At 39.9% G+C, this 13,453-nt stretch overlaps 1 protein-coding gene across 7 annotated transcripts in view; it reads right to left on the bottom strand.

The window, feature by feature from the left end:
• LOC110495093 (enhancer of mRNA-decapping protein 4) overlaps window positions 1-13,129 on the bottom strand; it is a 41,387-nt gene extending 28,258 nt beyond the window's left edge. For 3 of the 7 annotated variants that reach the window (XM_036954685.2, XM_036954695.2, XM_021570463.3), the window contains exons 1-4: window positions 12,895-13,122; window positions 3,126-3,282; window positions 2,810-2,921; window positions 323-422 (exon numbers count right to left, since the gene is read on the bottom strand). In XM_036954685.2, coding sequence (XP_036810580.2) covers window positions 323-422; window positions 2,810-2,921; window positions 3,126-3,282; window positions 12,895-12,982 — 457 coding nt within the window. In that variant the 5' untranslated portion in view covers window positions 12,983-13,122. Of the gene's footprint in view, window positions 1-322; window positions 423-2,809; window positions 2,922-3,125; window positions 3,283-11,276 lie in introns of all 7 variants that reach the window. The other 4 variants (XM_090206421.1, XM_090206431.1, XM_090206435.1 and 1 more) reach the window with 2 other exon arrangements.
• Window positions 13,130-13,453: the final 324 nt, after the last annotated feature.

The raw sequence follows: 13,453 nt of genomic DNA, 5'->3' as shown, positions 1-13,453 counted from the left end.
AGGATTAAATGTCAGGAATTGCGAAAAACTGAGTTTAAATGCATTTGGCTAAGGTGTATTTAAACTTCCGACTTCAACTGTATATGTGTATATAGCCGTAATGATCTGATCATACCAAGCAACAAGGGATGGTAATGCATGGTTCCACACCAGAGGAGGCTGGTGAGGGGAGGATGGCTAATAATAATGAATGAAATGGAGTAAATGGAATGCTATCAAACATGGAAACCAGGTGTTTGATGAGTTTGAGACCATTCCATATTTTACTATTCCTTTCCTCCACATTTAAAACTTCCACCAGCCACCACTGTTCCAAACTCACCTCGGATGGCATATGCCAGGTATGCGTTAGAGACCGCAATGAGGTTGCCGTAGTAATACTTGTGCTCCCAGTCGTACTTGGCGACAGGCTGGATTTTTACCTGCATGGAACAGGAAAGAGTCAAAATTAAAGGACCATATACTTACAACAGAGCAACACTGAGTCAAGAACATTGTATATTGTGTTAACATGAGGACAGATATTCAAACAATGGTAGTAAGCGCAAAACAGTGCTCGGTAATAAATTGCTTAGCTATCTAGACTTGAGACAACCACCCTTGCCTAAAAAAATTGTCTTTACATTGTTTGTCTGAGAACGTTGGTGTAATCACGCCGTGACCTTTTTCATGTCCTCAAGGACAGTTGAGGGCCCAGTGCAGCCGTTTTGATCTCATTATTAAATCATTACTCGGTAACATCTAAGAAATGTAGTGTAATCGTTACACATAATTGTTTTACATTTTCCAATGGTAAAAAAGCAACAAAAATAGTTTAACAAAGAAAATGTATTAAGCAAGAATTTTGCTAGGACTGTATGGGAGTGGTCTAAGTGCATTAACCCACAGTTAGGAATGTGGTGCGGGGTATACAACCTGAAAACTAACTTTTAATGGCAGAGCGGTTTGGAACAATTAACAGTAAAAGTATTTGGTTTTAAATATACTTAAGTATCAAAAGTAAAAGTATTAAATATTTAAAATTCCTTAACAAGAAAATGGTGCCGTTTAATTTTTCTTTATTGATGTATAGCCAGAGGCACACTCCAACCCTCAAGACATAATTTACAAACAAAGCATTCGTGTTTAGTGAATTGGACCATTTTCCTGCCCTGCTAAGCATTCAAAATATAACAAGTACATTTTGGTGTCAGGGAAAATGTATGGAGTAAAAAGTAGATTATTTTCTATAGGAAGGTAGTGAAGTAAAACAATATATAAATAGTAAAGTAAAAGTACAGATCGCTCCCAAAAACTACTTGAGTAGTACTTTAAAGTATTTTTACACCACTGTCGAACAGTAATCTATGCCGCTCGGTCATGTTGTCAAAAAGGCAGCATGATGCATTTTTCCGAAACACACATCTCTTTTCCATAAAATATATGCTTGATAATTCTAACTAGTTTTCATTGAGAAGACAGATAAAGGGCAAGAGCACTTGCCTCATGTCATACTGTTGCAAGACTGTGAGGAACCTCTGGCTGGAATGGATCTTGTTAGCTACCCACTCATGCTGCATATAGTCAAGTTTAAGCAGACTTGAAAAATGCCACAAGGCATACAGACATATTGAAAGCATTCAATGATTTACTGTTCGCCAAAGTCCCTATACAGCTACAGTACTTTACAAAAAAAGATACCGTGATTATTATTATTTGACCCTGCTGGTCATCTATGAACATTTGAACATCTTGGCCATGTTCTGTTATAATCTCCACCCAGCACAGCCAGAAGAGGACTGGCCACCCCTCATAGCATGGTTCCGCTAGGTTTCTTCCTAGGCTCCAGCCTTTCTAGGGAGTTTTTCCTAGCCACCGTGCTTCTACACCTGCATTGCTTACTGTTTGGGGTTTTAAGCTGGGTTTCTGTACAGCACTTTGTGACATCAGCTGATGTAAGAAGGATTTTATAAATAAATTTGACACGCTAGCTGCCGCATTTTCCAAATTTTTCTGAATAAATAAAATCAGTACTTGTCCCCGCTTTATTTTTTTGCCGTGGTTAGGGCTGTGGAGGACATGAAGACATATGACTATATGCAGAGGGAATGATTTATGAAAAAATATAGAGATTTTTTTTAAACATATGCCACTGAGACCAGCATTTCTCTAGTGTTCCATTGGTTTTCAAATCAACTTTCTTTAGTTGTCTAGCAGCCAAAGGCATAATCCTAGTCATATTTGCAACCCATGCTAGTTGTTGAATCTTTAGATATCCCCTCCTTCTAAAATTCAAATGACTATTTCCATCTTTGTCATATGATGCCACTTGCATGTGCAGTGCGCTTTTTACAAGTGTTTTCCCACTAATCGCATTTGTTACCTTTGGGTGTACAACCATGTTCAAATCACTGCACTAATCAAATGTTTCCTGCAAATGAACGCAAGAAAAAAAGAAAAGAAAACCCAGTAAAATGAAACATATCTTTTGAACGGTTTGGGGTAGAAACTCGGTTTTTAGCATAATAATTGTGTAACCATGAAATTAACAAAGCTGTATTCAGTGTGTATATGGCACTCAGGATGCACACATATTTTAAAAGAGTTATTGACTTCGGAAAAAGTGGCCAGCTGGAAATTAGTATAACTGGCTATTTGGCCAACTGCCGGCGCTTAGTGAAAACACAGGAAAAAAATCCATAAATTGGTTGTTCTCTTCCAGGAAATAACACTTTTACACTGTTCGTTATATCAACTATTGTACAAATATGATACAAAACACTAGAAAACAAAATTGACTGCACTGGGCCTTTAATACTCAAAGTCTTACCTTGTTGCTGCCACGGGCCTTGCTGTCAATGCTTGAGTCTCGACTGGCCACAATTTCAACATTGTTAGATGTGATGGGAATGCAAGTGGAGCCATCATCCCCAGAGAGGCAGCTGGTGAAGAAACCAAATACAATGTTAACAAACTGGACACTTGATCTCCTAAAGAGATCCAGATTGAACATGGGTTTCAACATTCAATCAACCCAAATGTTTCACACAATACTGAAATGTGCATTTCTGTACCTGAGAAATCTCTGTTAAGGCAGAGATAAATACTGTACAACAGAATAAAGAAGAGGTAACTTTATTACTTACATGATCTGACACTCTTGGGTGTTCATGTTCTCTGAATTAGGGCCTGTGGATTCAGCCATGGTTGACCTGTCGCCTGCTCCTATAAGGTCTGCTCCCAGAAGTCCATTCAATTCACCATTGAAAGATGTTTTGCTTTGGTTCTCACTTGGAGAAGCATCTACGGAAACAAAAACCATTATGGAAGAGAGAGTGGACTACCTGATCTAATTAGCTGTGAGTCTCCAAACACCTGTGTGTAAACTTTAGACTGATACCACAAACGTGCTGTCACTGAAAAATAATGTCAGCTGCAACTATGTTATATCTGGTTAAAACAGTAAATTGGTATTTTGCATTTGCGAAATTATTTTGTGATATGAAAGTAAAGGGATTTATGTTTCTAGAACAGTGCTGCAATTGAGAATCGATTCACGTTTAGATGGAGTATTTGGCTGTTTTGGCTTCCAAAGCCAATTCGTCTTTAAACTGAACATGTAAAGTCCTTGGACAATAAGGAGCCATGTTAGGCAGGGTGTTAGGGGAAAAAGTGAAACTGTGGTTCTCGAGTTATACTTTGTATTACATGTTAGAGAGAAGCTTCTCAGGAACACAGAACACTATTTCACGAGAATAGGATTGACCATTATTTTCAAGTTATCGTAAAAGGTTGGGGACAGGCAAATGTTAATCCCTAGTCAATAATGGCACTAAGTGGCCTGTCAGGATTCTTAAATTCAACACATCATCCAATATCGCATGATAGTAAATAAAAGCCCAAATATATATTTAATCGTTTATTATGCAATTTAGGCCGTATGGAATACATAATTTCAGTCATTTAGACCAATACATTTAAGGTAGGTGGCCACATTAACAATTTATGAAATCATCATACCTCTTTTTATACTACTTTATGCAAATTCGATACAAACATCCCTACACAAGCACCCCCACCAACACACTAAAAACAGAAACACCTCAGCATTCTCAAACAGCACCCCCACCTCTCACTAAATTTGACCTGTAGCAGAGTGCTACTAGTCCAATAACATAAAAGGTAAGCCTACACCCAAATAACATTGTCATGTTATTTTACTCTGGTGATGTGTGATAAACTGCAGCAAATAATTTGTTAAAGCACAGAAGAGAATGAGCCGCCTGCTAGCCAGCTGCACAGAAAGATAGATGGTACACATTTTCAATTCACTGATATTTAGCCTATTGATTTATCGATTGTAGGGCTGTAGCCACTGAATTCTGGTAGTTTTTACTTGAAATAATAAAACCGTCACAAAATTAGCCGCCGACACAATACAGCCAATGCAGCGCTGCCTCTCGCCCAACTCGATGCCTCAGCAAACTGCGTCAGGCACTCCCACACAGCTAGAAATCTAGCACTCATCATGGAAATGGAGGTGGCGAAAGGTGAATTTGGACCAATCCACACATCAAAACGTAGCTACAAGGCTCTACTTTGTAAGCTGCTGTTTTTATTCCTTAGTGTCTCTAGCTAGGTTTCCATCCAATTGGGCAACAGATGTGACTATTGAAAAACTGCATAAAAACATTTTCCCACACAATTGCCTTGTTGCAGATAAAAGGCTGTGTGTGAGTGATGACGTGGTAGACATAAAAAATACATTTTGCGGTTAAATCCCCCCTCCCAAAAAATAGAAGTTAAATGGGTTTCCATCACATTTTCAACTCTGGTTCTAAAACATTTGCGTTATATAGTGACTGTGACCACTAGTATTGCGTATAGCTTACATGGAGACAATAATTATGGACAAAAGCGCGAAAACATTTTTATTCGTCAAACGGCAGCCAAGCATCGATTCAGGTCATCAGAATAAGACCCTCGCGATATTTATTGGAAAGGAGCATCAAGCTCATCACCTTGCACTTGCGCAACAAGTTCAAACATAACTTATTCCATCTGTAGCCTAATAAACTGCCTGCTCTCCCGACGAGTCGAAGTGGGAGGACGACACGTCATCTCGTGACTCCCAAGTTTAATTCGATATGGTTATGATATCAATATTTGCGCATAAAAGCGTTAACACCGACAATCCTCGCATTATTCATTTTACCGACAAGATCCCACCTTGACTAGCGTATTTTGTTTTGTTGACAGTTGGAAAGTTAACCTTACATTTTTTTTCTCCAATCAGGCCCGTCATGACAATATCTGACAATTATCAGATTTTTTTTTTACCTTATATTTCAGTCAAAAGACGCCCGATAACAGTGAAACACCCTCATTATTAGCAACACAACCTTCACATCGATCTTACTCTGATAGGTTGAGGAAAACCCATTGCAAAGAGCAAATATGAACAAACCGATTTTACGGGTTTCACAAAAAGGGCTGTCCCACATATTTGAACGTTCTAACGTGACTAAACCGTCCGCATTACGTGCGCGAGTATTGTAATATACATTTACACACGTTATTCAATAATTTCATCCAAACTGCTCGCCAGCGTCGACATAACCGGGCACCGTGATGCTCTGCAAGTCCCGCGTCTCCCATGGTTTTTACAAGCATATTAACCCACGACGGTGTTTGAAAGGTGAAATTGGTCCACACTCTTATCCAGTTGGTGGCAGTAATGCACCTTAAAATTAGTTGGCAACTACCATATGAACTCCACAGAAGGATGAACAAGGAGAGATGAATCAAAATATAATAACTATATAGGTTTCCCATTTTATCTGTGGATTAATTGTCAGAGTAGAAAGCACATGATTTTGTGACTGAAAATGGGAAAAAAAAAAATAAGGGACCATATGCATTTCAGGTAAAATAACCCAATTTTTATTTCCCATGACAAATTAGCTAGCAATGTCCATGAATATTTGTGTGTTTCAACCTGTGCTCAAATTAAAATAGTTGGTTTTGAACACGCCTGGTGGGGATAGACAAAAATCAACTAGTTCCGTCACCAACAAAAAAATCTTGGTCGACCAAGAGTCATTGGTTCTTTCGACCAATCGATTGTTGGATATTTTAAAACATTTTCTATACGTTTTTCCATGCGTTTGAATAAAATCAACTACATGTATCTTGTCTGATACATTAAGCGCACTGTTTGATTTAATAATTAAGACAGACAAATGACTCAAGGAGCCCAATGGCCACGCTGTATTAAAACAAATGACAGTAAGTGGCTGTGTTACTGGCGCATGTCGTCTCTCCTCCCTGCTGCAGCGACCAGGGACCATAGCACAGCAAGTGTTGATCGCACTGTCCATTCTGAAGCTGCAACATAATTACAGCCATTTAGATTAATTGTTTCTCTGACATCAAAATCCCCAATTTGTTTAAGAAAAACCTTCCCTATTCCCTCAACCCTTGCTCTTTTACGTGACACATGTATGCATCACATACACTTGACCAATAGAGCCAGACCTATAGCCTATCATAATTATAAGATGACATTTATTATTTAAAAAAAACTCTGAACACGTGACAGCAAAATAGGTGCAGAGGACGTGAAAAACTTGAAAACAGGGAATGTTTACTGGTTGCGCAGAAGGGAAATGGATAGTTAGATGTGCGGAAAACACGGCTTGGTTCTGGAAACTACTGGAGATCAAGAAAAAGGAGGGTATAGGAGCAAGCGCTGCGTGAATGAATATTAGGCCTGTGTGTGACAAACAGGTGCTTAAGATTTTTTTTTCTGACCATTTGGAAGTGTAAACTCTAAGTCTACCAGAGAGTCTGTTCTAACGAAATATATATACTGTATATGAAGCCTTTATTACAGCAAAGACTAAAAACAGTTGCATGCATTCGTGAATTGTGGTTCATTTATTGTTTAATTATTCAAAGCTCCCTTTAATTAATTTAAAACTAAAATGCTTGTTTACATTTCAACGCGCAAATGACCCATATGCTGTGTCATGACATACACGCATATATATATATATATATATATATATATATATATATATATATATATATATATATATATATATATATATATATATATATATATAAGTAACAAGGCCCGAGGGGGTGTGGTATATGGCCAATACACCACGGCTAATGGCTGTTCTTTAGCACAACGCAACGCGGAGCGCCTGGATACAGCCCTTAGCCGTGGTATATTGGTCATATACAACAAACCCGAGATGCCATATTGCTATTATAAAATGGTTACCAACAGTAAAAATAAATGTTTTGTCATACCTGTGGTATAGCGTCTGATATACCAAGGCTGTCAGCCAAGCCAATCAGCATTCAGGGCTCGAACCACCCAGTTTATGAATTGATATATAGGCCTAAGTAGGTTATGGCATTAAGACTAAACAGGACGCGCTCTTAGGACTACAGATCAATGGTGCTTAAACAAGGCTACTACTATACGAAGCCTACCAATGATAATGACATTGCTTAATATAATGATAATATAACAATAAGGTGGTCAAGAAAAAGGAGGGTATAGGAGCGAGAGCTGCATGCATACTATGTGACAAACAGGTGCTGTTGATTAACAATATTATTTTTCTACCCGTTTAGAACAGTGTAAACACTAAATGCATTAAGTAATACCAGAGTCTGTTCTAAAGAAATTAAAAATTGGAAAGCATTTACTACAGCATAGCAAAGATTAAAAACAGATGAATTTGTGAAAATGATTTATCCAACATTATGCAGTTGTGAGGCTTGGTGCTCACGGAATCAGTACGCTATTTAACAAACACTCAAACAGGCAGCAGGATCTGTCTTATTTCTGTAGATATTCAGTGCCAGTCAAATGTACAACTACTCATTCAAGGGTTATTTTAAATATTTTCTACATTGTAGAATAGTGATAAAATCTAAACTATGAAATAAAAGGTATAGGCAAAAAAAAAAGTGTTAAACAATATTTACATTTTAGATTATTCAAATAGCCACCCTTTGCCTTGACAGCTTTGCATTCTTTCAACCTGCTTCATGAGGTAGTCACCTGGAATGCATTTCAATTAGGTGTGCCTTGTTAAAAGTTCATCTGTGGAATATCTTTCCTTCTTAATGAGTTTGAGCTAATCAGTTGTGCTGTGACAAAGTAGGGGTGGTAAACAGAAGACAACCCTATTTGGTAAAATACCAAGTCCATGTCATGGCAAGACCAGCTCAAATAAGCAGAGTAACGACAGTCCATCATTACTTCTAGTCATGGTCAGTCAATCCAGAACATTAAGAACTGTGAAAGTTTCTTCAATTGCAGTTGCAAAAATCAAGCGCTATGATGAAACTGGCACTCATGAGGACTGCCACAGGAAAGGAAGACCCAGAGTAACCTCTGCTGCAGAGGATCATTTCATTGGAGTTACCAGCCTCAAAAAATTGCAGCCCAAATAAATGCTTCACAAAGTTGAAGTAACAGAAATCAAAATATCAACTGTTCAGAGGAGACTGCATGAAATCAGGCATTCATGGTCGAATTGCTGCAAAAAAAACCTACTAAAGAACACCAATAATAAGAAGAGACTTGCTTGGACCAAGAAAAACAAGCAATGGACATTAGATCGGTGGAAATTTGTTCTTTGGTTCCAACCGCCTTATCTTTGTGAGACGCAGAGTAGGTGAACGGATAATCTCCACGTGTGGTTCCCACCGTGAAGCATGGAGGTGGTGAGATGGTGCTTTGCTGGTGACACTGTCTGTGATTTATTTAGAATTCAATGCACACTTAACCAGCATCGCTACTACAGCATTCTGCAGCGATATGCTATCCTATCTGGTTTGGGCTTAGTGGGACTAACATTTGTTTTTCAAAAGGACAATGACCCAACACACCTCCAGGCTGTGCAAGGGCTATTTGATCAAGAAGGAGAGTGATGGAGAAAATGTACTGTTTCTGTAAATTGGTTATTGAGTTGGACAAAACTGTTGACATTGGGCTATTCATTAAAATGTATTGTCAAAAGGAAGCAATAGCATCATTTAAAACTTACATTTCAGGAATTTAATTTAATAGAAATCCATTTTCCAATGGATTTCTACTTAATAACCTCTAGTGACTCCCCATCCCGCATGAGGGAGCGTAATCAGACTGACACTAATTAGCATAACGCAACGGACATAAATATTCCTAGAAAATATTCCTATTCATGAAAATCACAAGTGAAAATATATTGAGACACAGCTTAGCCTTTTGTTAATCACCCTGTCATCTCAGATTTTCAAAATATGCTTTACAGCCAAAGCTAGACAAGCATTTGTGTAAGTTTATCGATAGCCTAGCATAGCATTTTGTCCAGCTAGCAGCAGGTAACTTGGTCACGGAAATCAGAAACGCAATCAAATTAAATCGTTTACCTTTGATGAGCTTCGGATGTTTTCACTCACGAGACTCCCAGTTAGATAGCCAATGTTCCTTTTTCCCAAAAAGGTTTTTTTTGTAGGTGAAATAGCTCCGTTTGTTCTTCAAGTTTGGCTGAGAAATCGCCCGGAAATTGCAGTCACGAAAACGCCTAAAAATATTCCAAATTAGCTACATAATAATCGACAGAAACATGGAAAACGTTGTTTATAATCAATCCTCAAGGTGTTTTTCAAATATCTATTCGATAATATATCCACCGGGACAACTTGTTTTTTAGTAGGACAGATTGGAATAATGGCTACCTCTGTATTTTACGCGAGAATCACTCTGGGAGCCATCAGGTGACCAGTTGCGCAATGTAGCCGCTTACGGGTGTTCAACATAAATGTTCATCAATTAATTAATGTTTTACTAGCTAGCTAACATTAATGAGCTGACTTTAACTTGCATGACAGGGATGGTGCATTCTGCTGAAGTTAGGCTTTGATCAGACCGACAGTCATTGCATCAATACTGCATAATAAATTCTGCAGTGACACTTTATTCATCATGTAATCCAACATTTGTACTGGATATGTGTGCATTCCTTTTTGCTACTATTTGTCAAGTCTACACATACAATGATGCATATGTTGGATTTATCCAACGTATGCAGCACACAGAACGTTGGGTAATGAATGTAATTGTATTCCTCTGAGCAGAATAACAGCTCAGGTTACATCCATAACCCAATGTTACATCCATAACCCTAGAGGTTGTTCAGACAAAAGAGTGGGATAACACCATTTAAATTGGTCCAGATGAGTCCCTGGGACATCACTGTATCCACCACAGGATGCAACAGAATATAATTACCCAACAAGGTAACAGAATTTCAACTGTGGTATACAACCGTACACACAAGCGAGCTGAAAGCTATAACTTACATGATTCTTAATTGGGGTGCAACAGCACCAAGAGTGGAAGGCCTCTGTTTAGAACAGCCATCTCATGGATGGTTGAAAAGTATGTACGTACAAGGTTGACAGTACGCTCACTTCTGGGTTGAGAGAGCATGCCATGTCCAAAACCACAGACCCCAGTGATGGTGTGGACATAACATTGAGTCTCCAGTACCTCAAGAAAGTAATGGGTGTTGCCCAACTTGCAGCAGCACAGAGTCCAGGGAGGCCCCACTGAACAAGACCCATGAAGTGGCTATACCCGTGAACAACGCTATCTGGAATTGGTCTACCTGCTATAGAGTATGATTTTGACACGGCATTGATAATCCAATGTGCCAGTCTCTGCTCCCCCATAACACACAAAAAGCTGTTCTGTTTGACAAACAGTTATTGTTGCAGCAAGATATGCACTGTGTGCATGCAGGCAAAGTGTATGCAACTCATAACTCTCCTGTGAGCAGTGGGGAGGCAGGTAAAATGATTAACCCTCTAGACCACATGTCAAACTCATTCCACGGAGGGCCGAGTGTCTGCAGGTTTCCGCTCCTGCCTTGTACTTGATTGATAAATGAAAGCCCCTAATTAGTAAGAAACTCCCCACACCTTGTTGTCTAGGACTTAATTGAAATGAAAAAAACAATCCTGCAGACACTATGCCCAACATGGAACGAGTGACACCCTGCTGCTATTAGTCCATAGAAACATGGGCTAATATCTCAAAGTCACAAAGACATTTGTTGTGAAGTGTCTGTCCTATATCTGTGAGAAAAATCCTTACATTTGGCACTAAACTACTTCCATTCATTTGTTTTTTACTTCTACCAGAATACCTTCAAATGAGTCTGAGGCTTGTGTTCGTCCTAGAGCAAAACAACCAACATGTACATACACATTCAGGAGAGACTCACCTTTCCATAGATGGGTCATAGTGTGTAGCCCAAACTGTTCTGACTCTACAGAGGGAAGTTAGCAGATCTGCAGTACCGACTTCAGACGAGTCCCGTGACGCTTGTGGGGGTCGTAGAGCAAAACTGAGAACACCATGGTGTTCGTGAGACTCATAATATTTTGAAGGCCAAACCGTTTGGGTGCTACAGACGTTTGTGAGAGAAAAAATGTCTCATGGTCTGACAAACGCCGCTGTAGCCCCGCCACCGCAGATACGGAAGGGAAACGTCAGCGGATGCGGTGATTGAGATGCAGCCAAAGCAAAAAACATCCAGCTGAAAGAAGGATTTTGACAGGTATTTGTTTATTATGCTAATTAGAATTGTGGGAACCTATGCGCACTCCAGGATGATCTTCCTCAAGACCTGAGGGAACAAGTGAATTGCTGGAAAAGCATACAGCAGCCCCCTTGGCCATCTGTGCGATAGAGCATTGACCCCGAGTGGGCCTGCTGTACCCTTTACAAAAAAAAAAAAACACATAGGACAACGCAAAGCGAACAGTTCGGCGATGGCCCTTCCAAATTGATACCTGATCATCTCCACTACAGTGGGATGTATCCTCCAGTCTGAAAGAAGAGGGCCTCCTGTGGGTTCTGCTGCCTGATTCTCCACCCCCGGCAGGTGTATTGCTCTGAGGGATGTATAGTGTCTGTTTGCACAAAGCAATAGCTTCCTTGTGCAGTGACACTGACCTCAGTCCACCCCGGCAGTTGGCGCGCAACCTCGCTTGTGGCATCTGTCCGTTTCAGTAGTTGTCTTGTCAGTACTGGGAGGAAGTGCTGGAATGCAAGGCCTTTAGCTACAGTAGGTTGACATGAGCTGGTTTCCATGGCGCTGACCATACACCACGGAACCCTGACTGGTTCAAGACCGCTCACCAACCGTGTCCCTACATCCCTGCTAGAAGCAAGGGAATTTCTGAGCAGCATTTGCAAGCGGTTGTTTTCAAGACACCCCTGAAGCGTGGGAGTCACTAACGAAATTGTAGAGCGTAGCCTTGTGTTAGTGTGTAACACCCATTTGTTGGCCGTAGATTTTTTCCAGCTGGAAAGGTGGTACTAGAGTCAACAATGTCACGCTAGAGAATTGGTCCCACCAATACTCTGCGTACTGTGGTACAGAGGGGACACGGCTTGCATATAGTGGTGTGATCAAGGCGTTAGCTAGCCGTGGTTCAACTTGCTAACTAAACTAGCTAGCGTAATCGTACATTTGGCAAGCGTGACGTCGTTAAGATAACTAATGTAGCTAGCAAGCTAAATTAACTAATAGGCTAGCAACCGTAGTCAGTTAAAGTTAGCCTAACTAGCAGTCTGCTAACTTAGCTAGCTAATATGTTCGCAAATGTAAATTAGCTAGCTAACGTTAGCTAATAACTTGTGAAAAAGTTTAAGTTAACTAGCTAGGTACAAACGTGAGCATACGGAGCTAGCTCGCCTTTTGCAGCGTCCGTCCATAACTTTTGATAGGAAGGTTACGTTAGCAAACTAGAATTTTGTCCAAAGCTAGGTAGCTAAGTTAGTAGAATTAGCTTGCAATGCGGCCTAAAAGCGCTATTCATTCCAGTTAAACTTACCAACGCTGTTCCCGGGTCGGTCCAGCTTTAATATATCACGAAGATGCTGGGTTGCACCCTCTATATCTATGTTTGAATTTGAAGCCATACGTAAGGGATGGGGGGGAAACTGGGTCGTCGCAAAATAATGTATATTTTCGTTCTTTGCTGTCAGTGTTCAATTCGTTTGACCGAACGCCACTAACCGTCTAAACTTCCGCTGGGTGTTCATGCATTTCTCTCCCCAGCAAAAGCTAGTGCGCTGTATAGTTCCGAGGATACTGTCTGCTCCACATTCCACCCCAAATTGTGGCAGCATAGGTGGCATTCCTTCTGTCTGTTTAGCGAAAGCATTCCACTCCTAGTACTTCGTGATATATGCCAAAGATAGTTTAGCAAATAGAATGACAGGAGTGGAATGATAGCCGAACAGTCCGAAACCAAGACAAGTGGCGAACGAATCTACAATATTTATCCAACCGTAGCTTGGTTTCCATACAATTTGCGACAGATTTTCATGCGAATATAAAAAAATCTGCATAACACAATATGCGCATTTTTCCACAATAGATGTTTCTAT

This window comes from Oncorhynchus mykiss, chromosome 2, assembly GCF_057628025.1.
Source record: "Oncorhynchus mykiss isolate SJ-2025 chromosome 2, ASM5762802v1, whole genome shotgun sequence".
NCBI lineage: Eukaryota > Metazoa > Chordata > Actinopteri > Salmoniformes > Salmonidae > Oncorhynchus > Oncorhynchus mykiss.
Note: the sequence above shows the minus strand (reverse complement) of the source record. Positions and strands in the feature narration are given on the sequence as shown.